The sequence below is a fragment of the Mustela nigripes genome, chromosome 8 (assembly GCF_022355385.1).
Source record: "Mustela nigripes isolate SB6536 chromosome 8, MUSNIG.SB6536, whole genome shotgun sequence".
NCBI classification, from domain to species: domain Eukaryota; kingdom Metazoa; phylum Chordata; class Mammalia; order Carnivora; family Mustelidae; genus Mustela; species Mustela nigripes.
This window is the reverse complement of record NC_081564.1, coordinates 5,568,581-5,596,161: the sequence shown is the minus strand read 5'-3', so window position 1 is coordinate 5,596,161 and position 27,581 is coordinate 5,568,581. Positions and strand designations below refer to the sequence as shown.

The window sequence follows — 27,581 nt, the reverse complement described above, 5'->3', positions numbered from 1 at the left end:
TTTTTTTTTTTTTAAGATTTTATTTATTTATTTGACAGCGAGAGACACAGTGAGAGAGGGAACACAAGCAGGGGGAGTGGGAGAGGGAGAAGCAGACTTCCTGCTGAGCAGGGAGCCCGATGCGGGGCTCGATCCCAGGACCCTGAGATCATGACCAGAGCTGAAGGCAGAGGCTTACGCGACTGAGCCACCCAGGCATCCCCTCCCTGGGGGTTCTGAGCCAACCACTGACCCGGTGACCCAACAGAAACCCGGTCCTGGGCAGGGTTCATCTGTGTGTAGGCTAAGGAGTAAATTCGTTCTCAAATATTAAGCGTTTTCAATCATGCCTTGATTTCTGTGGCCCGAGAAGCATCTAGGCATCGAGCTGAGCCTGAGCCATGCCTGCTTCTCGCGGCGAGGAGGGCTAGCTTTACCGCACACGCTTGGCTGCAAACTACGTAAAGCATCTTCGGATGACGAGTTCTATCGGGGTAGGTGGATTCCCAGGAGCAAAGTCGGTGGGGCCTTTATGCAGACACAGAACCTCCATTATTATTTTCAGATTGCTATCCTTTGGATTTTACACGCTGCCTTTTTTTATTTCATGCACTGGAAACATCCAGTTTAGTAACGTATTAGAAAATGGCCTTGAATTTGGATGATTGGGATCCTTCTTTTTTTTTTTTTTTTAAGGTACCGTAAGGATTGGTTAGTGTCCTGTAGTCAGGTACATACAGATCTCAGTGGTGTGTGGGTGAACTGGCTTTCTGAAAAAAGGAAGACAAGAAAGCTTTGACTCAGAGAGTTGACCGGTGCTCATGGTGGAAGGACTCCCACCCCGGCTGATTTCAGGGTCCCCAGCGGAATAATGGCAAGTGGTCTGAACGCCAGCCTGCAGAATTCTTAGATACTTGACCGTGAACTCTCATGGACGGGGAGGAGGTGTGTCTGGCACGGGTTATCAGTTATATTCGTGGACTGAGCCATTATTTATCGGGCTCCTGCTGGAGCTAATCCCCGTGTTGGATGCTCTTCCAAAAGCTAACTGGACCGACAGATCGCGGGGCCCCAGGAGTAGCGATCGCTGCGTGTTCTGGTCTCCTTCATGCTCCCAGATCAGATGAATTTTACACCGGTGCCAGTTTCAACTACATCGTAACTACCGCTTTGCTGGGGGATCACTGTGTGTCGCAGGGTGTGGTCAGTAGGAGACGGAGTAAGGGAAGGCTCCCCAAAGTGTCTGCGGCACCCCCTCCTCCCCAAATGTCCCTCCTCCTCACAGGACCACGGTTGTGTCTAACAAAAGGCGGGATTAGTTGAAATGAACATAATGGTTTGTTTGAACAGAAACGTTTTGGCATCACTGAGAAGACGGGCCCAGGGGTACGCAGCCCCAGAAAAGCACCCAGTGTCCTGGGATTTGCCAGACGTCGTCATGTTCTTTCTAAGCTCTGCTCTGAGTCACTTTATTTCCTCTGGTCAAGTTTGCTTCTGCTTCTCCTGATTTCTGACTTCCTAGACCCCTCATCACCTTCATTACCTCTCTGTAGTGTGTAGGGATCACAACCATAAACAGTATGTAGGTTTTTAGGGGACACCAGACAGTTTTAAAACAAGATGGTAAAGCCTAATCTTTTCATTGTTTTAAATACCCTTTTAAATTTATTTTGCCATTAATGGTGTGTCATCAAGGTAATGGCTAGTAATTCACGGTCATATTTCCTGGATTGGAACTTAGAGTTCTGGGCTCAGTATTTTTCAAGTATATAGAAAAACCAGGAAAACCGAAAACCAAAAAACAAAACCTTGCCCTAAGTGTATTTCAGGGCACTTCTCAGCTTTGGAAATTTGTATCTCTGTAGAGGAAATCCAAATGGTGAATAAAAATATGAAAAGAGGAGAGTGTTGTTAGTCTTGGGGATCTGCAACTTAGCAGATTAGATACTGTCCCCCACCCCTTTCATAATGGCAAAAAATTTAAAAAAGCAATAATACCTAGTGCTGGAGAGCACGCGGTGAGAAGGGCAGGGCTATGCATTGCTGGTGGGATAAGGATTGCTACAACCTTTAAAAGTAATTTGATCGTTTCTATTAAAATAATCTACCCAAAGAGTACTCTCTTAGGCCTAGTTGTTTTGCTTTTTGGGATTCTGTTCTGCAAGCCTAGAAGCAACTGTGACGCCTCAGGTTAGATGGAGAGCCGGGTTTGTTCGCCTCAGCCGTGCTGACATTTGGGGCTGGATAATGCTTTGCTGTGGGAGACCAGAGTGACTTGGGGGATGGTTAGCACCATCTGCAGCCCCTGCCACCACCCCACCCCCAGCTAGGACAACTGAAAACATCTCCGGACATTGCCCAATGGTGTAGAGGGATGTTTCCTGCAGTATTATTTGTGTTGGCGAAGGAACTGGAAGAAGCTTAACTAGACATGAGTAGGGCAACTGCAGCAGCCTCAGACTCCAGAGTACCATGCAGCCTTTATTTATTTTTAAAGATTTTATTTATTTATTTGACAGACAGAGATCACAAGTAGGCAGAGAGGCAGGCCGAGAGAGGAGGAAGCAGGCTCCCTGCAGGGCAGAGAGCCCGATGCGGGGCTCGATCCCAGGACTCTGAGACCATGATTTGAGCCGAAGGCAGAGGCTTAACCCACTGAGCCACCCAGGCGCCCCTACCATGCAGCTTTTAAAGATTGGGTTACTCTCTATCCACTGACCCAGAGGCTTGCTGCCTAGAATTCTGAAGTGGCACAGTCAAGGTGCAGAGCACGTTGTTTTGTCAGCTGACATTTTTGGAGGAACAGCCACCACAGCCCCTTCTCCCCCTACGTGTGTGTCACTTTGGTCAGGCGTGTGTGGGAGAGAAAAGAGTAGTACGTAACACCCAGGAAGCTGTAATAGGCAAACGGGCGGGGTGGTCCGAGATGATGAAATTTGTTGGAATTTAAAAATGTAAACATTCTTATTCTATGCCCATAGTTTTCGGTCCCTCTGCAAACCTGTCCAGGCATATTTTAAAAGGGACCTAGCATCTTCCTGCATTGTCCCCTCGAACGTTCTCACGTGTGCGTGCCGTCAGCCTGCCGTTTCCCGTCCAGCTAGAAGAGTTACTGCCGTTCGCTGACCTTGAGCCCTCCCTGGGCCTCCCCCGTTCCAGATCAAAGAAACCCATTCTGACGGGGACTGTGGTCCGGCGCCAGTCCCTGGAGAAAGATCTTGAACCGGCGTGCTTTCTCCTGTAGGGTCGACTGGATGCTCCTGTACCAGGGGATGGTGGTGCTGGCCGCCTGCCAGGTGTGGTGGACCTGGGAGGTGGAGGACGTCTTCCACGAAGTGCAGAAAGGGGAGAAGCAGGCCATGAAGGAGTATGGCAAGAAGATGCACCAGCAGATCGACGAGCTGGTCATGCGGATCACCATGCCCTTGAGCAAAAACGACAGAAAGAAATACAACACGGCCCTCATCATCGACGTGCACGCTAGGGACATAGTAGACTCTTTCATAAGAAGCAGGTAGGGACCCCCGGGGGCCCCGGCGTGTCACAGCGTGTGTCCCCCACCCGGCATGGCCTCGTGGTTTCTCCGACCTCCTCTACCGCCTTTCTTCTCCCCTCCCCCCTCTCCCCTCCTCTTCCCTTCCAGCATTCTCGAGGCCCGGGAGTTTGAGTGGGAGAGTCAGCTGCGGTTCTACTGGGACCGGGAGCCGGACGAGCTGAACATCCGGCAGTGCACGGGCACCTTCAGCTACGGCTACGAGTACATGGGTCTGAACGGGAGGCTGGTCATCACGCCGCTCACGGACCGCATCTACCTGACTCTCACGCAGGTGACTGGCCACCCAGACCGCGCGCTGACCAGCGGCCCCTGGTTCTGGATTGCTCTGCAAGGGTGACTGGGTTGCCTGCAGACACCGCACTGGGTTGACCGGCGTCCCTCCTTCCTGATTCATGTCCTCTCGGAACCTCACGATGTGACCATCTTTGGAAATACGCTCTTTGTCCATTTAATTAGGGAAGGATTGGGAACATCCAGGATTAGGGTCCCCAGATCCTCTGACTGGTGTCCCTGTGAGAAGAGGACACAGAGAGACAGGAAAGACGACATTAAGTTGGGGGCAGGGGTTGGAGCGAGGTGGCCCCGCGCCAAGGAAGGCTTGCAGCCACCAGAGCCAAGAACCCCCCTCGAAGCTTTGGAGGGAGCGCGGCCCTGGCAACAGCTCGACTTCAGACTCCCAGCTCTCAGTGCCGTGAACAAATGCATTTCTGGTGTTTTCAGCCCCCGCTTGGTGGGACTCTCCTAGGGCAGCCCCAGGAAACCAGTGCCGGGAGCAAGGGACACCACTGTTTGAACTCGGAGCAGGACCTACTTGCCACCCTCTGGGATGGGGCTGTCGCCGGTTCAGGCGGCTCCTAAAACTGCCCTCAGGCTTACCAGTTTGCTGAAAGGGCTCCCAGAACTCAGCAAAGCCCTTGCGGTCCTGACTGTGGTTTACCCTAGCACAGGGATACAGGTCAAAACCCGCAGCAGGAGGTGGTGGGCAGCGAGCAGGATGGGCCCGCACTTCCCGGTCGCGGTGTCCTCGTGCAGACGGCGCTCTCCCTTGCGGTGGCCGTGTGGCTGCGGGCAGCAGGCATTACCACGCGGCAAGCTCGCCGGGGATGCGGGTGTGGGGGTTCCAGTGGGGACTGGTCATGCAGAAACGACCAATGGCTTGCACGGCCGACTTTAGCTTCCAGCCCCTCCAGAAAGTCAAGCTGATGGCACGTGGCCCGACGTCCCGGTTCTCAGGACATTCCCCGGGCTTTGAGATCAACTCCTAGAATCTGGAGACACAGCCAGAACTTTCTGTGGGGAGGACTAACCCTGTACGGCACAGATGTATGTGTGTGCACGGGCCTCATCTTTGGGAACGACTAGGGCTTCATCCTCAGGGTTGGCACCCGTTCCGGTGTGTCGCTTAGTCCTTGGTACGCTGGTCCCTGTATCACGGCATGGGGCGGGGGGAGGGGAGGGAGCGGTGGAGGTCAATGGAAAAACAGAAATGTTACAAAATAGCGACTGTCAGGAAGGGTGAGTGTGGACATGTCCATTGTCACGTGTGTACTGCGCATATATTGTCAGAGTTTGGGAAACCGCACCTGTTTCCTTATGTGACTCAGACCACATCGGCTTTATTTGGCTCCTTCACAGGCGCTGTCCATGTACCTGGGGGGCGCCCCTGCGGGCCCAGCGGGTACCGGCAAGACCGAGACCACCAAGGACCTGGCCAAAGCCCTGGGCTTGCTCTGTGTTGTGACCAACTGCGGGGAAGGCATGGACTACAAGGTACGGCCGAGAGCAGAGCGCGGGACGCGGGGGGAAGGCACCGCGGCCCACACTCTCCGGGAGACCGCTGGGAGGAGAGAGCGCAGAGAAGAAACTGCCACCCTCAGTCTCAGAACTCACCCGTGCTGCCACCCTCAGTCTCCAATCTCACCCGTGCCTGCCTTGGCAGCAGCATGTAGAGCAAAGGTCCCAAACCCGAAAGGTCACCAGAGCCGCCTAGGTACAGTAAGTGAGGACAACGGCAGGTGCAGACAGTAGGGGGCACTGAGGAGTGAGGTGAGGCCAAGGCCGGAGGCAGGACACGGCTTTGGCTGGGGGGCACCACTTCCTAACTGTGGTTAAGATTACCACCGGGGAAGATGGACCTGCTGCGGCTTGATTTTCCAGTCTCTCTGTCTATCTACCTTCCTTCCTTCCTTAGATTCTATTTATTTGACAGAGAGAGAGACATACAAGTAGGCAGAGAGGCAGGCAGGGGTGGGGGGAGCAGGCCCCCTGCTGAGCAGAGAGCCCGATGTGGGGCTCGATCCCAGGACCCTTGAGACCACGACCCGAGCCAAAGGCAGAGGCTTTAACCCACTGAGCCACCCGATTTTCCAGTATTTCAAGAGGAGCCAGAACTCTGGAGTTTTCTGTGAAAATCCTTACATTGGTAAAGTCCTGTGAATGGGAGAGCTGGCCCATGAGGGTCCCGCCAGTCTTGCCAGAAAGATCCATGAGTAGGGTGGTTGGTCGGCTGCCTCTCTGCCAACCTGATGTTCACTCTCTTGTTTTAATTTAGGCAATTTATCCGTAAATGTCTCATGTGTGATTTCATTTCATTTCATTTTATTATTTGTTTAAGATTTTATTTATTTGAAAGAGCGAGAGAGGAGACACAAGCAGGGGGAGTGGGAGAGGGAGCAGCAGGCTTCCCGCTGAGCAGGGAGCCCGACACGGGGCTCGATCCCAGGACCCTGGGACCATGACCTGAGCCCAGGCAGATGCTTAATGACTGAGCCACCCAGGTGCCCCATCGTGTGCGATTTTAAAGATGAAAATACCCCTTGTGCTTTTTTTCCCCCCTATTCACGCTAGGCCATTGGGAAGATTTTCTCGGGCCTCGCCCAGTGTGGGGCTTGGGGCTGCTTTGATGAGTTTAACCGCATCGACGCGTCGGTGCTGTCAGTCATCTCGTCTCAGATCCAGACGATCCGCAACGCCCTGATCCACCAGCTCACCACGTTCCAGGTGGGCACGGGTGAGGGCCACCCCGTCACATTCTCCAGGCTGGACGTTCGGCCGTGTGACCTTAGAAATCTCAAATGACGATTCAACAGATTTTTGCTTTCGAATCGAGATGGTTGGGTTTCCCCCAAATTATCAGCCTCTTGGAGAATCAGGGACGGCAGTGTTCTAGAATGTCAAGTGAATTCCAGACAGAGAAGTAGTAGCAGCTATGGACAGGGGAGGCAGTGTTCTCAAGGGATGGACAGAGCCCCCATTAAAGGAAAAAAATATTCTGGGTCACTTCCCAAGTTTGGGAAAGAGTCAGCGTTCAGGATTAGTGGTCCATTCAGTCAAAATGTCTTTTGGTGGCTGTTATCACATAAACACAAAATTTTGCCTTCCTGCCTCGCCAAGTTAGGGGATTAAAACGAGTAGCAATTTTTTTTAAAGATTGTATTTATTTATTCATTTGACAGACAGAGATCACAAGTAGGCAGAGAGGCAAACAGAGAGAGAGAGGAGGAAGCAGGCTCCCTGCCGAGCAGAGAGCCCAACGTGAGGCTTGATCCCAGGACCGTGAGATCATGACCTGAGCCGAAGGCAGAGGCTTAACCCTCTGAGCCACCCAGGTTCCCCAAAACGAGTCGCATTTTTAATGAAGAGGCAGATTTGAGAAGTTTTTAGTGCTCTCTGATCTGTGTCCCTCCGAGGACGTATTTGTAGACCCGAGCTGATAAGACTATTAAGTTACAGCTGAGGAGACCAGATCAGAATTTGGAGAAACATGATCTTATTACATAATTTAGATAGCCCAGAAGTGGGTTCTCTGACCAAAGGGACCAGAGTGGCAGGGCCACGTCCCTGCACTGGGGCTCCCTGGACCCTAACATGTTCTGCTCCCCCACCCCTGCATTTTGTCACCTTCACGCCACTCACCCTGCAGACACACCACATGTGTCTCTGTCTGCCTGAAACTGTCCTTCCTTCTTTTGTGCCCGAAAGTGCCTTTTTATCCTCCAAGGCCCTACAGAGCCTCATGGAGAAGTTCAATCTTCAGATTTGGGTTGGGCTGGTGGGGACTGGCTTGCAGGTGCCTCCGTGGCCCTGGCGACCTGCCTGCTTTTCTCCCAGACCTCAGTGCGGCTCACTGTTAAGAGGTAATGTAATCTTGATTCCATTAAACATCGATCCCATTAAACATTTTTAGGATTCCCATAAAGGCTTTGGGTGCATTTTCTTTTAATGGGTTCTTCTGAACTATTTTAGGGCCGGGCTTACTACTTCTGAGGGAAGGAAATTGAACCTGCAGTGCATTCAGGTTTCTAGAAGCTTCTTCTTTTTTTTTTTTTTTTTTAAAGGTTTTATTTATTTGTCAGAGCACAAGTAGGGGGAGAAGAAGGCAGAGGGAGAAGCAGCCTCCCTGCTGAGCAAGGAGCCCGATGAGGGACTTGATCCCAGGATCATGGGATCATGACCTGAACCGAAGGCAGACGCTTAACTGACTGAGTCCCCCAGGCGTCTCTAGATGCTGTGGTTTTAAGAACAGGCCAGTCCATCATCTCCAGAAGGCAATTGAGGCCCCACATGGATATCAGGGAGCGGGTGACAGTGGTCTCATTGTGGGCTTGGCAGACGGGACAGTGGCCTCCTTCCGTGGGGAGCATCTATGACCTGCTGGGTGGCCCTCTAGTCACTGAGGCAGTCTGTGCCTCATAAAAACACCGTTTTCTATCTTTTTTCTATCTGGTGAACCAGTGAAAAAAACAAACTAGTAAAATCTTAGAGAAAGAAATAGGGACAGGTGAAACTGGCTAAAGAAACTCAAAATAAAGGGGCGTCTGGGACAGCTCCAGGCTGCGCTCCTGCCCCGCATCGGCCACTTGTCAAGCGCACAGACACTGGCTCGGATCGGAGTTGGGTGGGGGTGTGCAGGGCTCGCCCCCGGAACACTCGGGTCAGGAGCACGAGGACGCTGCGTTTAACTCCTGGAAATGGAAGGGAGTCAGACGGTGGCCTCTGCCACAGACCCATGGAGACGAACAGCCCCGTGGCACCCCCGGCCCCCTGACCGCGGTGGTAACTGTCTTCCTTTCCAATCGTCCTCCAGTTTGAAGGGCAGGAGATCTCCCTGGACCCGAAGATGGGCATCTTCATCACCATGAACCCAGGCTACGCAGGCCGCACGGAGCTGCCTGAGTCGGTGAAGGCCCTCTTCAGGCCCGTGGTGGTGATCGTGCCCGACCTGCAGCAGATCTGCGAGATCATGCTCTTCTCCGAGGGCTTCCTCTGGGCCAAGGTGAGGCCTCCTTAGTGCCGGGCTCGGCCTGGCCCTTCCACAGCCCGGCCCTTCCACGGCCCTGGCTCTGCGCTCAGACCAGGCACTTGGGAATTTTGCATTCTGTGTGACTTAATTTTTCTTTCTTTCTTTCTTCTTTTTTTTACACTTTGTCTCTCTCCTCCTGTGTCTTTTTAAAACTGTAAGTTTCATTTTCGAGTCATTTGACCCTCCAGAAGTGGCAGCAGTAGTGCAGAGTTCCACCTGCCCCCCCCCCCGCCCCCCCCCCCCCCCCACGATGACATCTTACACCCTCCAAGGCAGGCTGTCAGAGTGACGAGCGCACAGTGCTGTCAGCTCAGGTACAAGCTTTATCTGGATTCCATCAGATGTTGTATCCTCTCTCTCTCTCTCTCTCTCGTGTGTATGCAGAATTCTAGAACATTTTGTCGCCCGTGTGCTGTAACCAGAGCCACAATCAGGATACAGAACTGGGCCATCACCACAAAGAAAGTCCTTCCTGTCATTCCCTGGTATCACATCTCCCCCCCCGGGCTCCCACCCCGGCCCTGACTCCTGGCAACCCCCTGCCATTCTCGGTCATGACAACCGGTCCCTTGGAGAGTGTTCTGTACATGGAATCATACGTATGTAATCCTTGATGGGCTTCCTTCACTTAGCTTCGTACCACGTACACACACACGCTCCCAATGTCCTTTATCATCTTTTAAACTATGTATAAAAAAGTATGCTCCTGTATTTTCCTAGAAGGTTCTGAAAAACATATAAAATAACAAATACTTTCCACACAAAGGGTTGTGAGGTTTCTTTTCTGTAATTTTTTTTTTTAAGATTTAATTTTTATTCATTTGACAGACAGAGATTACAAGTAGGCAGAGAGGCAGGCAGAGAGAGAGAGAGGGGGAAGCAGGCTCCCCGCTGAGCAGAGAGCCCAATGCAGGGCTCGATCCCAGGATCCTGGGATCATGACCTGAGCTGAAGGCAGAGGCTTCACCCACTGAGCCACCCAGGCGCCCCCGTAAATTTTTTTTTTTTTTAAAGGCTCTTACTGCTCACACATTGTCCAGATTTTGAATAGGAATGTTGGAATCTCTGGTTCTTAGTCCCCACATCATCCTTAGAGAGCAGCAGGCCTTGAATCCTTGAGGTAGTCGTCTGTATCGGTGGCTCCATCAGTAGCCTACGAGGAGCTGACTTGTCTTGAAAGATGAGTTGCAAGAGAAGCTTTTCAAAATTTTATCTTTTTATTTTTTAACGATTTTATTTATTCATCTGACAGAGATCACAAGTAGGCAGAGAGGCAGACAGAGAGAGAGAGAGGAGGAAGCAGGCTCCCCGCTGAGCAGAGAGCCTGATGTGGGGTTTGATCCCAGGACCCTGAGACCATGACCTGAGCCGAAGGCCCAGGCTTAACCCACTGAACCACCCAGGTGCCCCGAGAAGCTTTTTTTTTTTTTTTTTTTTTAAAGATTTTATTTATTTATTTGAGAGAAACAGAGGACGAGTGAGCATGAATTGTGATGCTTAACTGACTGAGCCACCCAGGTGCCGCCAGGAAAAGATTTAATATGTTCAGGTCCAAAAAAACAGAAAAATCACATTTTTAGAGTGTGATTGCTATGATTTTAAAAAGTTGGATGGGTTCTAGTCTTTAAACGAAGCCACTGGAGATCTTCCTCTGCTTTCAAAGAGAGTTCCTCAAATTTTGGTAAGACCTGCATTCTTTGAAATTAGTGCATAATTTGTCATTGTTGAAAATGAAGATCTCTGCTCCCCCTCCCCCCGCCAAGGTCTTGCCCTTAGAGGCAAGGTCTGTTTGCTAATGGTGCAATTGCATCTGAACAGCTTCATGTTCACTTTCTTTGTAGAATGATGTCCTGTTGCTTTTGGGTCATTGTCTTTCTTTGCTTTTCATTGTTTTTGATCATAAAAGACCCTGGCCAAAAAGATGACCGTCCTCTATAAGCTGGCCCGGGAGCAGCTCTCCAAGCAACACCACTATGATTTTGGACTGAGAGCCCTGAAGTCCGTGTTGGTAATGGCTGGAGAGCTGAAGAGAGGCTCTTCTGACCTTCAAGAGGTAGGGGGCCGCGCACGCCCGCGTCTGCCAGGGCTCTGTGCGGTTCATAGGCAGCGAACGAGTGTGGGGATGAGATGACAGGCTATGCTATCATCCCCCCTGGAAAGCTTTGGTCTTCACTGTCACTTCATTTGGTTGCTGGCCTTAATTAGGTCTCTTATTTATTATTATTATTCTTATTATTTTTCAATTTGACTAATTACTAGGCCAAGTTGAAAGTGTTCACAGCACCAGTTTCTGAGGCTTCAGTGGTAATAACCAGTTCACAAGTTTTGGCTATTTTTTTTTTTCCTGCTTTGCCACAAAAGCACGGGACTTACTCCAAAGCAGACCTTGGCTGCTCTGTGGTCCACAGGCTCCCTGGTCCTCTAGCCTCTGTACACGCAACGCTATATGTCTTATATTTGATATAAAGCTTCATTTCCTATTTCATAAGAGGATTTCTAGACTAGTCCCTGGGTCTTTCGGAAATATCTCCGAAGGCGTCTCTTGCGTTCCATTCAGGATGTGGTGCTGATGAGGGCCCTTCGAGACATGAATCTGCCCAAGTTCGTCTTTGAGGACGTCCCTCTCTTCCTTGGTTTGATTTCCGACCTGTTTCCTGGACTAGACTGCCCGCGTGTCCGCTACCCCCACTTTAACGACGCCGTGCAGCAGGTCCTGGAGGAGGGCGGCTACGTTGTCTTACCTGTCCAGGTAAGCGAGTGCATGGGCGTCATCTGGGTCCTTCCTGGTTGAAAAAGTTGAATGTGGTCAAATCCACCCAACATTTACCATATTAAGCATTTTCCCTGACTTTTTTTTCTTTTTATTGTGCTAAAGTATCCGTAACAAAAATCTCCATCTTACCCGTTTTCTGTACAGTTCAGCTGGGGGAAGTATATTCCTATTGCCGTGAAAGAGCTTTCCAGAACTTCTCCATCCTGCAAAACCGACACTCTGTCCCCATTAATCAGCAACTCCCCAGCCCCTCCCCAGCCCCCTGGTCCTCACCTGCCTCCCCCCTGCCCCGCTTTCTGTCTCTATGAATCTGACTCCACTGGGGACCTCATGTAAGTGACATCTTGCGGCTTTCGTCCTTTTCTGACCGGCTTATTTCCCTCGGCACGTTTTCATGGCTCATCCGTGTTTTAGCAGGTGTCAGAATCACCTTCCTTTTTGAGGCCCAGTCATGTTCCGCAGCATGTACAGACCGCCCTCCAGCTGTTCTTGGTATAACGTGATGACTCAAGTGTTTCGTTTTGGGGTCCCACCATCTCGTGCTCTCTCCCCACCCCAGCTTTTTCTTTCTCCACAGTCCCACTTCGAAGAAAAATTAGATGTTACTGATAAGATTCTTACTATCTGAAGTCTGTAAGGTTGTATATGTTGTCCGTAAGCCAAAAATTACTGCCAGCGTGTTCTGCTGAGGGTATAAATGCCTAAGGCTGCAGGACCAGAATGGCCGCCTCTGGTCGGGCTGTCTCAGGGTGTCAGGCTCCCTCGAGGCCTGGGGCGGGGGCAGCAGGTACCGGTCACCGACGAGAGAGCTCTCTGCACCTTTCCTACCCTGACCTTTTCCTCTAGAGCTGCTGGTTTAGAAAGGGAATGTGAAATGATGTAGCAGCAACAGAAAAACAATCCGGCAGTTCCCCAAGACGTGAATTGTAGAGTCACGTACCCCCAGGGGGAATGAGAAGGTAGGTCCACGCAAGAACTCCTGCATGATGTCTGGGTGAGAGCCCAGACATCGAAGCCACGCATATGCTCATCTACGGGCGAATGAAGCAGAGGCGATATGTCCGCACAATGGAGTAGTCCTTGGCCACAAAAAAGAAATCCGTTCTGACCCACGGATGGATGCTGAGAACATGGGAAGCGAGAGCAGCCAGACGCCAAGGCCTGCAGATCCTGTGATCTGCGCGATTCCGCTCATGTCACTCCGTTTACGTATGGAGACGGCGCAAGTCCACGGACAGGGAAAGCCGATGAGCGGCCCCAGCGGCTGGGGGAGGGGCTGGGAAGAGAAGGCAAATGAATGCAGAGTTTTGGGGGTGGGGGGCGGGGATTAAAATGTTTTAAAATTGAACAGGGTCACGGGGCGTGTCCTAAGACCCGCTGAACCGCACTCTCAGAATGGGCAGATTATACGGTATGTGGATTATAGCTCAACAAAGCTGTTTTTTTTTTTTTTTTAAAAAAAATTTTACCCCAGCTGCCAATGGTTGCCCCACAGGTGGATAAAGTGGTCCAGATGTTCGAGACCATGTTAACCCGCCACACGACCATGGTGGTGGGGCCCACCGGAGGGGGCAAGTCCGTGGTCATCAACGCTCTGTGTCAGGCCCAGACCAAGTGAGTATGACCCCGAGGGGAGGGCCTGGGTGCCAGGGTGGTTTCCTGGTCAGGTTGGTGGTGGTATCACGGAGCCCCATTTTGCTTTCTCAATTCCTGGGAGATAAAATTTGTCTTAAAACACTGCCTTCTAAAAGGAAAAAAAAATATTTATTTATTTCCAAGAGCAGGGGTAGGGGCGGGGGAGAGGAGGAGAGAGAGTCTTTTTTTTTTTTAATTAAATTTTTTATTTTTTATAAACATATAATATATTTTTATCCCCCGGGGTGCAGGTCTGTGAATCGCCAGGTTTACGCACTTCACAGCAGAGGAGAGAGAGTCTTAAGCAGACTTTGCGGAGTGTGGATGACCATGCAGGGCTCGATCCCATGGCTCTGAGATCATGACCTGAGCCGAAACCCAAGTCAGATGCTTAACCAACTGAGCCACCTAGGTGCCCCAAACACTGCATTTTTAAAAAAATTATGAAAACAAGAAGTTAATCCATGTTTGAAACTACATATAACACACACACACACACACGCACACCCCGCCAAAGAAGGCATTTTCAATCCAGGTGTAATCCAGTTTAAAAGGAACACAAAATGTTTTTACTACATTGGACGACATCAGTGTCCTAAACCCCACGTTAGACTCAGAGCGTCTCTCCTTGTTTCACTGCTGATTGGTGAATTTAGAAGGCAAAGCGGTGACCCTTTTGTGCCTCAGACTGTGATGAGGCTTATCTGTGAGATAACAAGCTTATGCGAATATTTTGAAAATTAACTTGTTAAGTTGTATTTCTTGGCGTTCAGGTTGCCCCTTCTGAGTAAGTGGGGGCACTCAGCCTCATGCAGCTATTTTATGGGATCAGAGTGGCCAAAAACGGTGTCATCCCTGCAAAGGCCTTATTATTCCCCGCCCAGCGGGAGCAAGGCTGCTCCAAGGGACAGGGACCTCACACGCCTAACACAGAATGTTCTGAAGACCTGCAGTGGGTCGTCGTGTGCCTCTCCTCACACCGAGATGGATTTTGACTTCTCACTTTTCTCTCAAGCAAGAACTCGGTTCCAGAAGGACTTCTCTGTATGCTAATATTCCAGCAAAAACCTAAACCAAGCCTTATAATCTTTGTGACTTTAACATTTCTAGATAGTCTATAAAGCTAATGAGTAAGTTACTGTCTTTTTTTCTTATTTCTTCCTATGTTTCTTATGAGAAAACCAAGGGACAGTGACTTACTGATTTCAAATGGGTTGTGTCATAGCCATCCTGCCTTTTATTATTATTTTTTAATAAATATTTTATTTGAAAGACAGAGAGAGGCAAAGGGAGGAGCAGGGAGCCTGATGTGGGGCTCCATCCCAAGACCCTGGGATCATGACCAGAGCTGAAGGTAGATGCTTCACCCACTGAGCCACCCAGGCACTCCTGCCCTTTATTCTTTAATTAATCAGTAGGCAATTGATAGAGTTATCATATATACGTGTGTATATGCATGCCCTCATTATTTTGATTTACCTAGTTAATTATGAACTTGTGTGAAGTCCAGTTTTCTGTAGATGAATTTATAGGCGTTATGGCGGCTAATGCCCTGTCTACATGATTTATAAAGTCAGTAACACAAAACAGATATCCTGTGAGTGTAAGGAACTGAACATCCGTAGTCCAAGGGTGTGTTATGTTGTCCTGGATGACTGTTATCTCCTATAAACTAATTATGAAACAGTCACATAAATTGCCATAGGCACGAATATGCCACTTAGCTTCTCTATGCCTCCAAAAGACCAAGCTGTGTTTTCAGTTCAGACCTCACTTTTGTTGGGGCCACATTTTCGGTGAAACATGGTTCCCTTGATTTAATATAAGCCATTAACAGTCAGTGGGAAGCCCAGGGCAGAGTTTGGGTGGAGTGTGTTTTGTTTTGTTTAAATTCGATTAGCCAACATATAGTACAACATTAGTTTCAGATGTGTGGACTGCATTTTAAATTCTGGATTGGATCCAAAACATCAAATCCCCATCTAGGTGCCACAGACCATTTTTCCTAATGCGTTCAGGCCACCTAGACCACAGCTGAAGCCTCTCCTTTGATTTAGGCTTGGGCTGGTGACCAAGTTGTACATCCTGAATCCCAAAGCCATGAGTGTCATAGAGCTTTATGGCATCCTGGACCCCACTACCCGAGACTGGACCGACGGGGTGCTGTCAAACATCTTCAGGGAGATCAATAGGCCAACGGATAAGAAGGAGCGCAAGTGAGTACCTTTGTGAGTAGGAGAGAGTCTGCGTTAGCTCATGTTAATTATCTCAATGTTGTGGATAAAAAAAGACAATGTACAGCGTTGTAGGTTCAAGCATGGATGTCCACAGACTTAGAGCCAGATGTCGAGGGCTCTGTTCACAAATTGCCTGGTGGGATCTTAGTTCTCTATGTGTTCCCTCTGTCTCCTCGACTGGGAGGATGCTCTCCCCTCTGTAAGGGTACCTGTCATTGGAGAAGGGCCTACCTGCATGATCCAAGATGCTGTCATCTTGAGATCCTTAATTACATCAGCAAAGGCCACCCATCCCCCACAAATCAGGTCCCATAACTAGTTCTGAGGGACCTATCTTTTGGGGGCCACCATTCAACCCATTGCTCATGGGTATAAGAAATACTTTTCTTTTCCCTTAAACTTACCATGAGAAAAGTCGATGTCCAAACCAGTGGTAGCTAGCCATTGATATTCAGTCTCAGTTTTAATGAAAGAATGGTATCATCTGTCTCCGTGAACAGCTGCTACTGCGCTACCGCAGACCATTCTACGCGGGAATGTAGGTCTGTGCTGTCGGCTCTCCAGGCTGCAAGAGAAGCAAGACATCCAGACTTTTGTGTGATGTTTCTTTATCCTTAAATGTTGCTGACTCAGTTTTTATAAGAGATTATTTACTGGAGGGGGAGAGAGAGAGCATGAGTGGAGGGGCAGAAGGAGAGAATCTCCAAGCATATTCCCCACTGATAGCTGAGTGTGAAGTGGGACCTGAGCTCAGGACCCACAAGACCATGACCTGAGCAGAAACCAAGAGTTGGATGCTCAACCAAACAAGCCACGCAGGGACTCGAACTCAGTTTTTATGTTGGCTCTTTTTTCCCCCCATTTGATTTTATGGGTCAAACCTTGGGACCAAGTTGGGTGCTCTGTCACAGGTCATGGTGTCAAAACCCTGGGAAAAAAAAACATCAGCATGAATGGGGAGTTTCCATGTGAAAGCTTGTCTTGCTTTTCTTTGCTGCAGGTATATTTTATTTGATGGTGATGTGGATGCTCTGTGGGTGGAAAACATGAATTCTGTGATGGATGACAACAAGCTGTTGACCTTGGCCAATGGTGAGCGCATTCGGCTTCAAGCACACTGTGCTCTGCTCTTTGAGGCAAGTTGTGATGAAAACAAATTTTTGATATGTTTTTCTTTTAGTTAAAAGTCTAGTTGTTCATTAAATTGGTAATAAATATAGGTGACTAAAGAAAACCCACACAGCGCAGAAGAGTCTTTATGATGAGTACAACTCTGTACTCTCCCTACTCCTCTTATCCCTCTTTATTGAACCCCAGAGGTAACTAGTTTTCACTTTTGTGTTATTTCATCTGGTCATTATCCAAGTGTCTGTAAATAACACACTTCACATGCTCTTCCTTCCTTTATTAAGTTAACAGAGTATCTGTGCTATGACTGCTATGAAAGTGAGAGTTCATCTCTCATACCACTAGCTCACTCCCCTCCTCGGAATACTACATCGCTAAATCTATTGAATCAGTAAACAGTATTTGCATTATTATGAATATGGAAATATTTACTGTAGTGCCATATAGTGTACTGTTATTATGTTCTCTCTTTTAGAGCCTTTTATTTTTTTGGCGTGGAGTTTGTAGTTGCCTTGTTTTTTCTCTTACACTATTTGCCTTTAACTTTTCATTTGTTTTTCTCAAACTTTGGATCCTATCTTTTGAACCTTTGAAGCAGTGGCCCTGAAACGTGCTTTCACTTTGGCTTACTGTCAATGCTGATTTTAACTTGGCCTGTCAAATTTGCTGATGCCTGGGTATTTGTGCATATTGTTCTTATTGGTTGACTGAACTGTGTCTTTTCATAGAGAAGTGTGTTAATATTGCTGGTTTAGATGCATGCATATTGAATTTTATACTATGCAATCTCAACTATGTTTTTAAAAAATGAAGAAAAATGAGTGAGAGGTGAACAATCCAAAACAATGTTTGTTGCTTGGTGTTGGGATTTTGGATAACTTATTTTCTTCTCTATAGTTTTCTATTTTTGTCAGGTAGTCGAAAGTGTATTAATTTTCACATTAATTTATAGTAAAAGAAAACTTAAAAAGGCGCTACATCAGAATGTATAATCTTCCCAAGATAAACTTCAGGGTTCAATTAGAAGCCTTGTGAAAGCTATGTTAATCTTGGTATGACTGGGTTTTACGCAGCTGATAAAACTTTGCACAAAGCAAAGGCTTTTAAATATGCAGTCTGGTTGTTTATAGCTGCAAACATGACTGATTTTCTTTATTTCTCCAGGTTGGAGATTTACAGTATGCCTCTCCTGCAACTGTGTCTCGATGTGGAATGGTTTATGTGGATCCTAAAAACTTGAAATATCAACCATTCTGGAAAAAATGGGTTAATGAAATACAAAACAAGGTGGAAATTATTTCTAAAATGAACTTAAAAGTTTTTAGTACTATTGACTAGTAGGATAAACATAATCCAGAGGGATGTTAGTTGCAAAAGCCATGACCTTGACCTTGATCTTAAGCACTTAATGTTATCGATAAATTGGATAGAAACATGGAAGATACACTTAGGAGGTTTCCAGATAATTCCATAGCTAGTGGGATAGGTAATGATTTTGATAGTCTAGATCAGGGGTTGACAATTTTTTCTGTAAACGGGTAGAGAGTAAATATTTTAGGGTCTGTGGGCCATATGGTTTCTTTTCCAGCTACTCAACAATGCCATTGTGGCATGAAAGCAGCTGCCATATGTGAATGGGCATATCTATGTACCAATAAAACTTTATTTACAGAAAGAGGTGGCAGGCCAGATTTGGCTTGTGGGTTGTAGTTGGAAATCCTGGTCTAGCGAGGTCCACCTATTGAGAGACTTATCTCTAGAAGGGCCCAGCTTTTGCTTACTTGGGTGAATGCAGTGTGTGAAGGACCTAGCTTGTCAGGTAATAAAGTTCTGATAGTTTTAGTTTTAGTTCACCTCAAATCCTGTCATGTGTCACGTGGCTGCTAAAATGTGTATTGTTGTAACAAAAGCCTTCGTTAGATAGTGCAGAGTGGACACCTGGGGGGCTCAGTCGGTTAAGCATCTGTCTTGGTCTCAGGTCATGATCCCGAGGTCCTGGGATCAAGGCCCACATTGTGCTCCCTGTGCCACAGGGAGTCAGACTTTACCTCTGTCTCTCCTCCTGCTTGTGTTCTTGCTTTTTCTCTCTCTCAAATAAATAAAATCTTAAAAAAAAAAAAATTCAGGGCACCTGGGTGGCTCAGTTGGTTAAGCAACTACCTTCAGCTCAGGTCCTGGGATGGAGTCCCGCATTGGGTTCTCTGCTCAGCGGGAAGTCTGCTTCTCCCTCTGACCTGTCTCCCCTCATGCTCTTCCTCTCTCTCTCAAATAAATAAATAAAATCTTTGGGGGGGGGGGGAATGGTTCAGAGACAGGTGTGACAGTCATGTGAAGGTTGTGAGGCCCACACACATGTGACCTTTTGACCACACCCAGGACACTTACCATATTTTCAAAGTGACGCAAGGCATATCACTAGGACGGCCATTAGGCTGATGGCGAATTGGAAGCCAGGGCATAATTATCCCAGAGAAGAGAAGACCAGGGAGATCATGACAGGACCATGGGAGGTACTGTTGTAAGGGAGAGAGGGCTGTCTAAGGGCCCATGCAGTCTCTGGCCATCCTTCATGCCTTGATTGGGTGAGGGGCCTTCCACTGCTCCACACTCTTTGCAAGATGACTGTGGCCATGTAACTTGAACTTGAAGATAATCAGCCCCATTTCTTTCCAATGGGATCCGCTATCTTCCCTCCCTCCCCATGGTGGGCTAGCCTCTACAGCAGTGAAATGAAATGCTCCATTTCATTTCATTGCGCCATAGAGGACGGGCCCCTCTACAGATAGAAGGCGTGATTACCAGGGTTCACTCACCTGCCAAATTTATTGTTCATCAGAAGACCTTTCCCCCGCCTCTTTTGCCAAGATAAGCATTCCACTAGCTTCCATTTAAATAAAGGAACCCTTGAAGATGCATTGGAATTCTACCCTTTTCCAGGTAGAGCTCGGTCATTTAGAGAGTCTCTTTGAGAAGTACGTGCCTTATCTCATCGATGTGATAATGGAAGGGGTAGTGGATGGAAGACAGGGAGAGAAGCTGAAGACCATAATCCCTCAGACAGACCTCAATATGGTAAGAAACAGTCTCTGTTAGCAAGGAGGGATTCTTCCCTAAAGGTGAACCCAGAGTCCAAGGGAGGGAGAGATGCCAGAGGGGCAATCTGTCATGTTGCAGGTTGCTGACAAGGAAGACCCGGCACTTCCTTCTGGGACCCTGTGCAAGACAAGATGCCTGGGTCCACCTGGTTGAACCAATATGGTGGGTCATATGTTCCCATCACTCTGGCACCTGGGATCCCAGGATTAAGGAGCAGCACTGACCCTGGAGTGGGGGAGTGGTGTGTATGGGCTGATTGTGGATTTTCCTGTGTACTAGGTAACGCAGTTAGCCAGGATGCTGGACACCTTACTCGAAGGAGAGATAGAGGACCCTGACCTCCTGGAGTGCTACTTCTTAGAGGCCCTGTACTGTTCTCTGGGAGCGTCTCTGCTCGAGGATGGAAGGCTTAAATTCGACGAATGTGTCAAACGCCTTGCTTCTTTGCCTTCTGTGGATAAGGAAGGGGAATGGGCCAATCCTGGGGAACTGCCAAGTAAGAACCAAGTGCAACCTGTTTTCCTGCTCAGAATGCTTTTGGGGGAGGTAGGAAGTGACCTCACTTTTCCACGTGTTGGCCTGTGTGGATTTTGCAGCTCGTTTGCTTCTGTAGACAAACCTGCGATGGTCAGAGCCCCTGGGGGACCCTCTAAAGTTTGATGTGTGAGCTACCATAGCCAGAGCCCCAGTGGCTTTTCTTGTTGAGTTTGAATGACTCCGCCCCGCGCCCCCCCCCCCCCCCCGCCACCCACCGCGAGGTTAGGCACTTGCTTCCTTTCCTCTGTTTAAATTTTTAAAACTTTCACACTTTGCAGGACTTTGAGTTTCTTCTCCTTTGGACTTACCTATTATTATTATTTTTTAACTCACCTTTCTAAATCGGCACAGCTTAACTCAACTGCTGTCTTCCTGAGTATTTGCACAGAAGGAGATCAAGTGCAGATCTGTGGGTGATTCTTAGGAGACCATCCTATTAAGGGTTTAAGTTTGTGTGTGGAAAAAAACGTGCATGCTCCAAGAACTGTTATCTGGTGAAAACATGACTTTCTCAAGAACTATACATAACACTAGGGCCCATCTTTGTCTATTTCTTCATGATATTGGAATATGACTCGGCCCGTAGACATCCTTCTAAGTTGTCATCTATCCTCATCACCTGGGCTGTTCTTTTGAAAACGTAAAGTGAAATGGCCTTGGGTCTTTTTCATGGGGAGCACTGAGCAGATCAGAGATGTTTTTCAAGTCCTGCTCTGGGGTGCGGGGGCAGTTTGCTGGTACTTTCTCCGCTCGGCAAGCCTCCTATGGGTGAGTGCTTCCCAACTGTGCACACCATGCTGGCTTTATGTCCTGTGGTCAGCGACCCCCTCGCTCAGGGCCCCTTGTGGGCTCTTATTTTGGGAACCTAGTGGCCACGTGGACGTTTCGCTTCCAGAAGCCTTTTGCACTCCACCCCGGCAACGGGCTCCCTGACCTCCCACTAGCTGTTAATATCAGCCTCCATGACTTGGGCCATACCTGCTGGCCCGGGCCTCATGGGGACTGCCACCGGCCTCTCTTCTGGTCCCCTCTGCAGCCCAGCCCTGTGCTCCCTGCTTTCCTCTCCCCTTCCTTTGCTGTTGGCTTATCACTCACCCTCTCTTGGCCCAACCCCTGGTCCCCTTGCCCTGTTGTCCTTTCTTAAATCTCTGTGAGGAGCCCCGAGTCTGTCTTCTGTCCCCCTCCAGGGCTGAGTCACACTGAGAAAACCACAGCTTCAGATGGCTGCCTTGTAGCTGGAGCGTCGACCTTGAACTCTCCCGTCCACAGTGGCAGTGTCCCTGTCTTCTCCCCAGACCTTCACCTGATCCCCGCCCGTTGCTCTGCTGAAGATGGTTCTTCTCTCTTCCACCGGAAAAACAGAAGGCATCAGATAGGGTTTTCCTGCCCCCAGACTTGTTCCGGCCCGCTCCTCGGCTCCCTGCTTGGGCAGGAGGCAGCCCGGGCCACAGAAGATGCCCTGTTCTTTGGGTCCTGCCCGCCCGCCGCTCAGGGGCCCCCTTCCTTGCTGGGGTCCTCTCGCACTGCCTTCCCCATCTCTCCCCTGCTGACCCCATCCTGCTCTCAGGTGACACCTTCCTAATCCCGTCTCCTTCTAGAGATGCTCCCCGCCTCTTTACTCTGAAGGCCATGTGTCCTTGAAAGGCTGGACCACCACCTAGCCCCACAGCCGGAAGGTGCCTCCAGTGAGCTCGTCCCTTGTCTTCTCCACCAGAGCCCATGCGGCTTCTTGACCTCACTGTCCTGACCTTGCCCCCAGCGTTGCGGGGCGGCAGACCACGCCCCGCTCTCTTGAAATGTTCTCCCCCTGCCTTGCTGGCACTTCTGCCCCGTGTCTTTCCTCCGCCCCTTCCTCACATAGGGCTTCAGTCCTCCAGCCTCCTTTTGGGCTTCATGTCCTTGAGGAGCGCTGGCCGTGGGCCCACAGCTTCTGACTGCCTGTCTCTTTCCCTTCTGCACCGTCTCCTGGATCCCTAGCTCGGTTCTACTGAAATCTGTCTGTCTGTCTGTCTGTCTATCGTCATCATCATCCTCTGTCAATCACCTGTCTGTCTGCCTTGCACACTGGTGACCTGGACACTCTGTCTCCCCCAACCTGTCATTTCTGCCATGCCCCCACCCCCGCCACGTCTCGCGAGCTGCTCCTGTCACCTCTACCCCGGGCGAGGCAGGAGCCTCATGAGCAGGTCTCCCCATCTCTCCTGACCTCTTCCAGATCTGTTTTCCTCTACAGCCGTGCTGGTCATTGCACATGCAGATCTGACTCCGTCTCCCCTTGGAGGTTAACGTCAGTGGCTCCCCAGCACCTACAGGATGGACAACCAGTGCCCGAAGTGGTCAGTCGGGTTCTTCACACAACAGTCCTACAGCCCTTGTAGCTGGACCTAGTGCGCCCCCTCGGTGCACTACGCACTCCCTCCTTTCTGTTCCTACAGCCGCCCGCCACGCTCCCTTCTCCCTGTGACAGAGCCTCCCGGCGGCCCCCAGGGCTCTTAGCTCAGGACTGCCCACTTTTCAGGTCTCAGATTGGATGGCATTTCCTTTGGGAAACCTTCCTCTCAGGGCTGGCTGCAACGGTCGGCATTGCTGGGGCCTGCGGGGGAGGGGCAGTCTGTCCGGGACGAGGTGCACGAGGGAGCTTTCCCTAGAGCCAAGTTTGCAGAGCACCCTTGTGATTGGTGTTCAGGCACCAACGGGCGTGTGCTTCTCAGACCTCTCCCCTGCCCCACCCTGGTTAGATGCCCTTATGGGGTTCCCTGTGGCACCCGGGCTGGCCTGTAGCAGAACGTAGCACCACCCGCCTTCCTGGCCCACTAACACCTGTCAGCTTAGGGACCAGACCTGTCCGCCTCTCCCTCGTGTTCCGGGAGAAGGGACACAGCGCCTCTGTCCAGTGGACGGGAGTGTTCGTTGGGCGTCCTCGGCTAAGTTGCCGTCTAGGGAACAAGGAGCGTTAGTTCATCTCAAGCATGTGCCAGAGCTGGTTTCGCAGTCCCAGGTCCGGGACCGAAGTGATATCAGGCCATTGTTGACTGCAGGTCACCTCCCAACCTTGTATGACTTTCACTTTGATGCCATGCGGAAGAAATGGATTCCGTGGAGCCAATTAGTTCCTGACTATGTTCACAGCCCGGAGAGGAGATTCATCGACATCCTGGGTAAGCGAGAAGCAGACCCTGTTCTTGGGCTAACAGCATCAGTTCTCGTTCCGTGAGGCAGTGGAACAGATCCGGTGGCTGCCGTGGCCTTCCTGAGGCCCACCCGGTGTGTAGGTTCCGAGAAGCCGCAAAGAACGCGCCACGGGCTGGGCCAAGCAGGGGTCGGTTTCCGTTCCATTTCCATGTGGCTGGCCCCAGGCACCCGCAGACGACCGTGACACTCAGCTGTCCCTGGGCAGGCGGGCTGGCGGGAGGATGGGCAGCTCCGGGCCGGCCGGCTGGCCACGGGAAGGAGTGGAGGACGAGAAAAGGAGGAACGAACAAGGCAGCGTCGTGTGGAAGGTGCTGTCCCGCGGGGCTGCGTACTCTGGACGTTTCTGTCTCCGGCTGTGTTTTGAACGCGGCCCTCTGGCTGTTTAGATACCGGTGGCCGAGAGAGCGAGACATATCCATTTCCTTAGGAAGCAGGCAGACCCGTGTAGGACTGAGCTGGACCCGGTCCGTGGTTTCATTCTCTCTTTGGAGGAAGTCGTTGGTCAGGAAGCCAGACTCTGCCAAGAGGAGACTGACCTAAGCCACGGAGAAACCGAGGCTCAGTCCTTTTTTGTTTTGCCTGAAGATTTTATTTATTTGACAGATCACAAACAGGCAGAGAGGCAGGCAGAGAGAGAGAGAGAAGGAAGCAGGCTCCCTGCTGAGCAGAGAGCCGGACGCGGGGCTTGATCCCAGGACCCTGAGGTCATGACCCAAACTGAAGGCAGACGCTTAACTCACTGAGCCACCCAGGCGCCCCGAAACCGAGTTTTTAATAGCCTGACTATAAAGCAGAACTGGATATTTTTTAAAAATTGGGGGCGCCTCATGGGCGGGTGTCCAGCTCACCAAACCAGACCCTTAAAGTGGGTGGATTTCATGGTATGTGACTCAGATCTCCGTCAAGCTATTAAGAGTAACGGTTGGGGTAAGGAGATTGCACCCACCCGTTTTCAAGGTCACGTCTTGGGTTCGCTCGTGGTTCTTACGGGAGGTTTGGGACTCCGGGGAGCTCTGTGTTGCTGCCTGCTCGCCCCCCACGTTCCCCGGATGCTCCCACGCCTGCCGTGTTCCTTAGTTCACACAGTGGATACAACGCGCACTACGTGGACCCTGGAGCAGATGGTCAAGATCAAGCAGCCTGTTCTTTTGGTGGGTGAATCCGGCACCTCCAAGACGGCCACGACCCAGAACTTCCTCAAAAATCTGAATGAAGAGATCAACGTAAGTCACTGTTTGTTCTCTCTCCGTGACCTACGGCTGTGTGACAGAGGACGCCGGCGCGAGCCTTATACTCGCATCTCACCGTTTCTGCGGGTCGGGAATCTGGGAGGGGCTCTTCGGGGTGGCTCGGGCTCTGGCTCCCTGCTGAGCTCACTGGGCAGCAGCTGGCTGGGGCTGTAAGTCACCCGAAGGCCTGACGGGGGCTGGAGGACCCTCTTCCAAGATGGTAGGCCTTGGTTTCCCCACCACGTGGACCTCTCCACGGGCTTCTGGGTGATCTCTGGGCATGGTCACTGGCTTCTGCCAGAGCCGGTGTCTGAGCTGGACAGCAAACCAGATGCTGCACCGCCTTTGATGACCTAGGAAATCACCCACCTTCACGTCTGCCCCCTTCTGTGGGTCCCACGGAGACCCCCATGAATCACCTGGTAGAGCGTGGGGGCCCTTACCCAGGTGAACACCACGAGGAGAGGATGAGCTGGGTCACGTAGAGGGTGGCCGTCGCATTGCTCTGCCCCGTTTTGTGGGTTTGGCCTTCCTCCAGCCCCGTGTTCAACATGGGAAGGTCTGACGTGTGTCGGTCACTGAGCTGGTGGGTGTCACGGGGGCACACCGTGGCCAGATTGCAGTCAGCTCGTTAGGGACCCATGGTCTGTGCAGGAGGCAGACTCGAGAATGGACCCATGACCCAGGACAGTGCAGAACATGCCAGGGCACCAGACATTAGGAAGGGGCGGGGGCATCCGTTCTCTTTTCTGTACTCAGAATTGCCCTATGTGGGCCTCTGGCTCATCATTTCCACTGTCCTGGCTTCAGTCTTTAGGGTTTTAATACTTGAGGAAAGGCTCTATCTCCTCCAAGAAGCTGCCTGTGGGTTTCAGGATACACCGTTCATATGCACTTGCCCCACATCCACTCAGGGACTCAGTGCTAGGTTTTTGTTCATATCCAGTCATCATTTCAGTTTCCAATTCCTTTCTTGGCCTTCTGGAACCTCCAAGGGGAGCAAAGTTTCCCGTAACTTTCCTCCCTGTTCCTCTTACTTTGGCTTGTTCCTGCGAAACCAGGAGCCTCCCTGGGGCAGGGAGTGGCCAGCTGGGCTTCTGCGATGGGCATCACGGGAGCCGTATGGGCTGGACTGGGCCGGCCTGCCTGTGAGCGCTCGAGCCCACTCACCCACCGGCGCACAAAAACTGGGTTTATTTAGCTCTCAGAATGTCATCGTGGAGGGCACAGACAGGAGGTTTCCAGCCAGAGGGAACTGCCTGCTTGGGGCGTCAGATCAACGACGGTGACATTAACACCCCCGTCATGACACCCTTTCCCTGCAACTCAGCAGCCAATGCTTCTCGGCCCAGCAGGCACATCTGAGCACACCTGCTACATCGAGAGGCACGTTCACCTTTGACATGTTCATGTCCTGTGCACCTGCACCTGTGGGCCCTTTGGAGGGCAGTGTGGTCTGCGGCAGTGGTGCTTAAAGGGTGGTTCCTCGGGCAGGAGTATTGCCTGAAAACTTGCTTACACTGTCTTAGACCTATGGGATCGGGAACTGAGGATGGGGGCCTTGGAGGTGCGTGGCACAAAGCTGTCCAGGTGTCTCGGGGGCATGATTAGGTTTGAGAACCGCTGACCAATGAACTCTCACTCACTGCTCTAAGAAGCACAGTGAGAGGTCCTGGGCACTTCCTGTGCATGAGGCTGTGCTGTCCACACAGGGACCTAGGAGTCTCCCTCCCCTTTCTTTCAGGTGTTGGTGTCAAAGATGCTCTCCTGGACCTTTTCACTTAGGTGCAGCAGACACGATAGTCACTTATGGTTGACATCCATCCATCCATCCATCCATCCATCCATCCACACATCCATCCATCTATCAGTTCTTTCCATCCATCCATCCCTCCACATACCTGTCCACACATCCTTCTATCCATTCGTTTTATCCGTCCACACATCCATCCATTCACCGCACACATCCATCCATCTAACCTTGTCATATCGTAAACACCTTTGCGGATTTCGTCTCCTGTGATTAAATCGCCCTATGAAGTAGTCCAAGCAGATGTTGTTAAACTCGTCTTACAGATGAGAGAAACGAGGCTCTAAAAGGTTAAGCCTCTTTTTGGAGGTTTCCTAGCCAGAACTGGGCAGAACAAAGACCCCCCACCCTGTCCGCATTGTGCCCAAGTCCCACAAGCAGCAACTCACTATCACCTGCCAAAGGGAAAGAATGGAGGACAGACAGACACAGGTTGGGTTATAAAAAAAGTTCAGATACCAGTGGATTTGCAAAATTGATGGTAGCTCACCGTCTAGCATTTCCTGCTGGTACGGTGAAGAAACGACCACTTCTGGAATGATCCTTCTCTGTTGCAGATTGTGTTAATGGTCAGCTTCTCTTCCCGCACCACATCGATGGATATCCAGAGAAATTTGGAAGCAAATGTGGAAAAACGAACCAAAGACACGTATGGCCCACCCATGGGAAAACGTCTCCTGGTGTTCATGGACGATATGAATATGCCAAAGGTAGCATTAGGTTGGGGAGCAGGGAGCGGTGGCCAAGACTGTGTGCTTAAGTTTGTGTTGTTGTGTATGGGTATGGAGTCTATGAGTGTGAGAACACGTCTTCGTTCTACAGCTCCCCTGCAGGGTGCCGGTTCTGGGGAGACAGCTTAGGGGACAATGTTGCTGGAATGTTCTTCTTACCCAGAGGGACTTGTCCCTACTGAGGCCTTCTTTGCTTTCTTGAAGGAGTAAAGCAGGCAGCAGGCAGCCTCCAAACTCTTTACAGTGTATGTTTGAGTAAGTGATTTCCCAATGAGCTTAGATGATAATATTGTTCTCAGTCCCATATACTTGGGAAGCATAGGGCAGACACTTCCCAAGGACTTCTCTGGATTTACCAAGGAAGGGAAACATTGGC

The 27,581-nt window shown here is 50.4% G+C and overlaps 1 protein-coding gene across 1 annotated transcript in view; it reads left to right on the top strand.

Moving 5' to 3' along the window:
- The window catches only part of DNAH10 (dynein axonemal heavy chain 10), a 140,082-nt gene that overhangs the window by 66,671 nt on the left and 45,830 nt on the right, over positions 1 to 27,581 (top strand). The window contains 16 exon segments of the mRNA XM_059408227.1: positions 3,224 to 3,493; positions 3,623 to 3,806; positions 5,171 to 5,305; positions 6,383 to 6,535; positions 8,622 to 8,810; positions 10,744 to 10,890; positions 11,395 to 11,586; positions 13,106 to 13,224; positions 15,303 to 15,461; positions 16,483 to 16,618; positions 17,775 to 17,897; positions 19,548 to 19,682; positions 19,986 to 20,202; positions 23,282 to 23,401; positions 24,513 to 24,658; positions 27,032 to 27,184. Of these exon segments, the coding sequence (XP_059264210.1) occupies positions 3,224 to 3,493; positions 3,623 to 3,806; positions 5,171 to 5,305; positions 6,383 to 6,535; positions 8,622 to 8,810; positions 10,744 to 10,890; positions 11,395 to 11,586; positions 13,106 to 13,224; positions 15,303 to 15,461; positions 16,483 to 16,618; positions 17,775 to 17,897; positions 19,548 to 19,682; positions 19,986 to 20,202; positions 23,282 to 23,401; positions 24,513 to 24,658; positions 27,032 to 27,184 (2,578 nt within the window).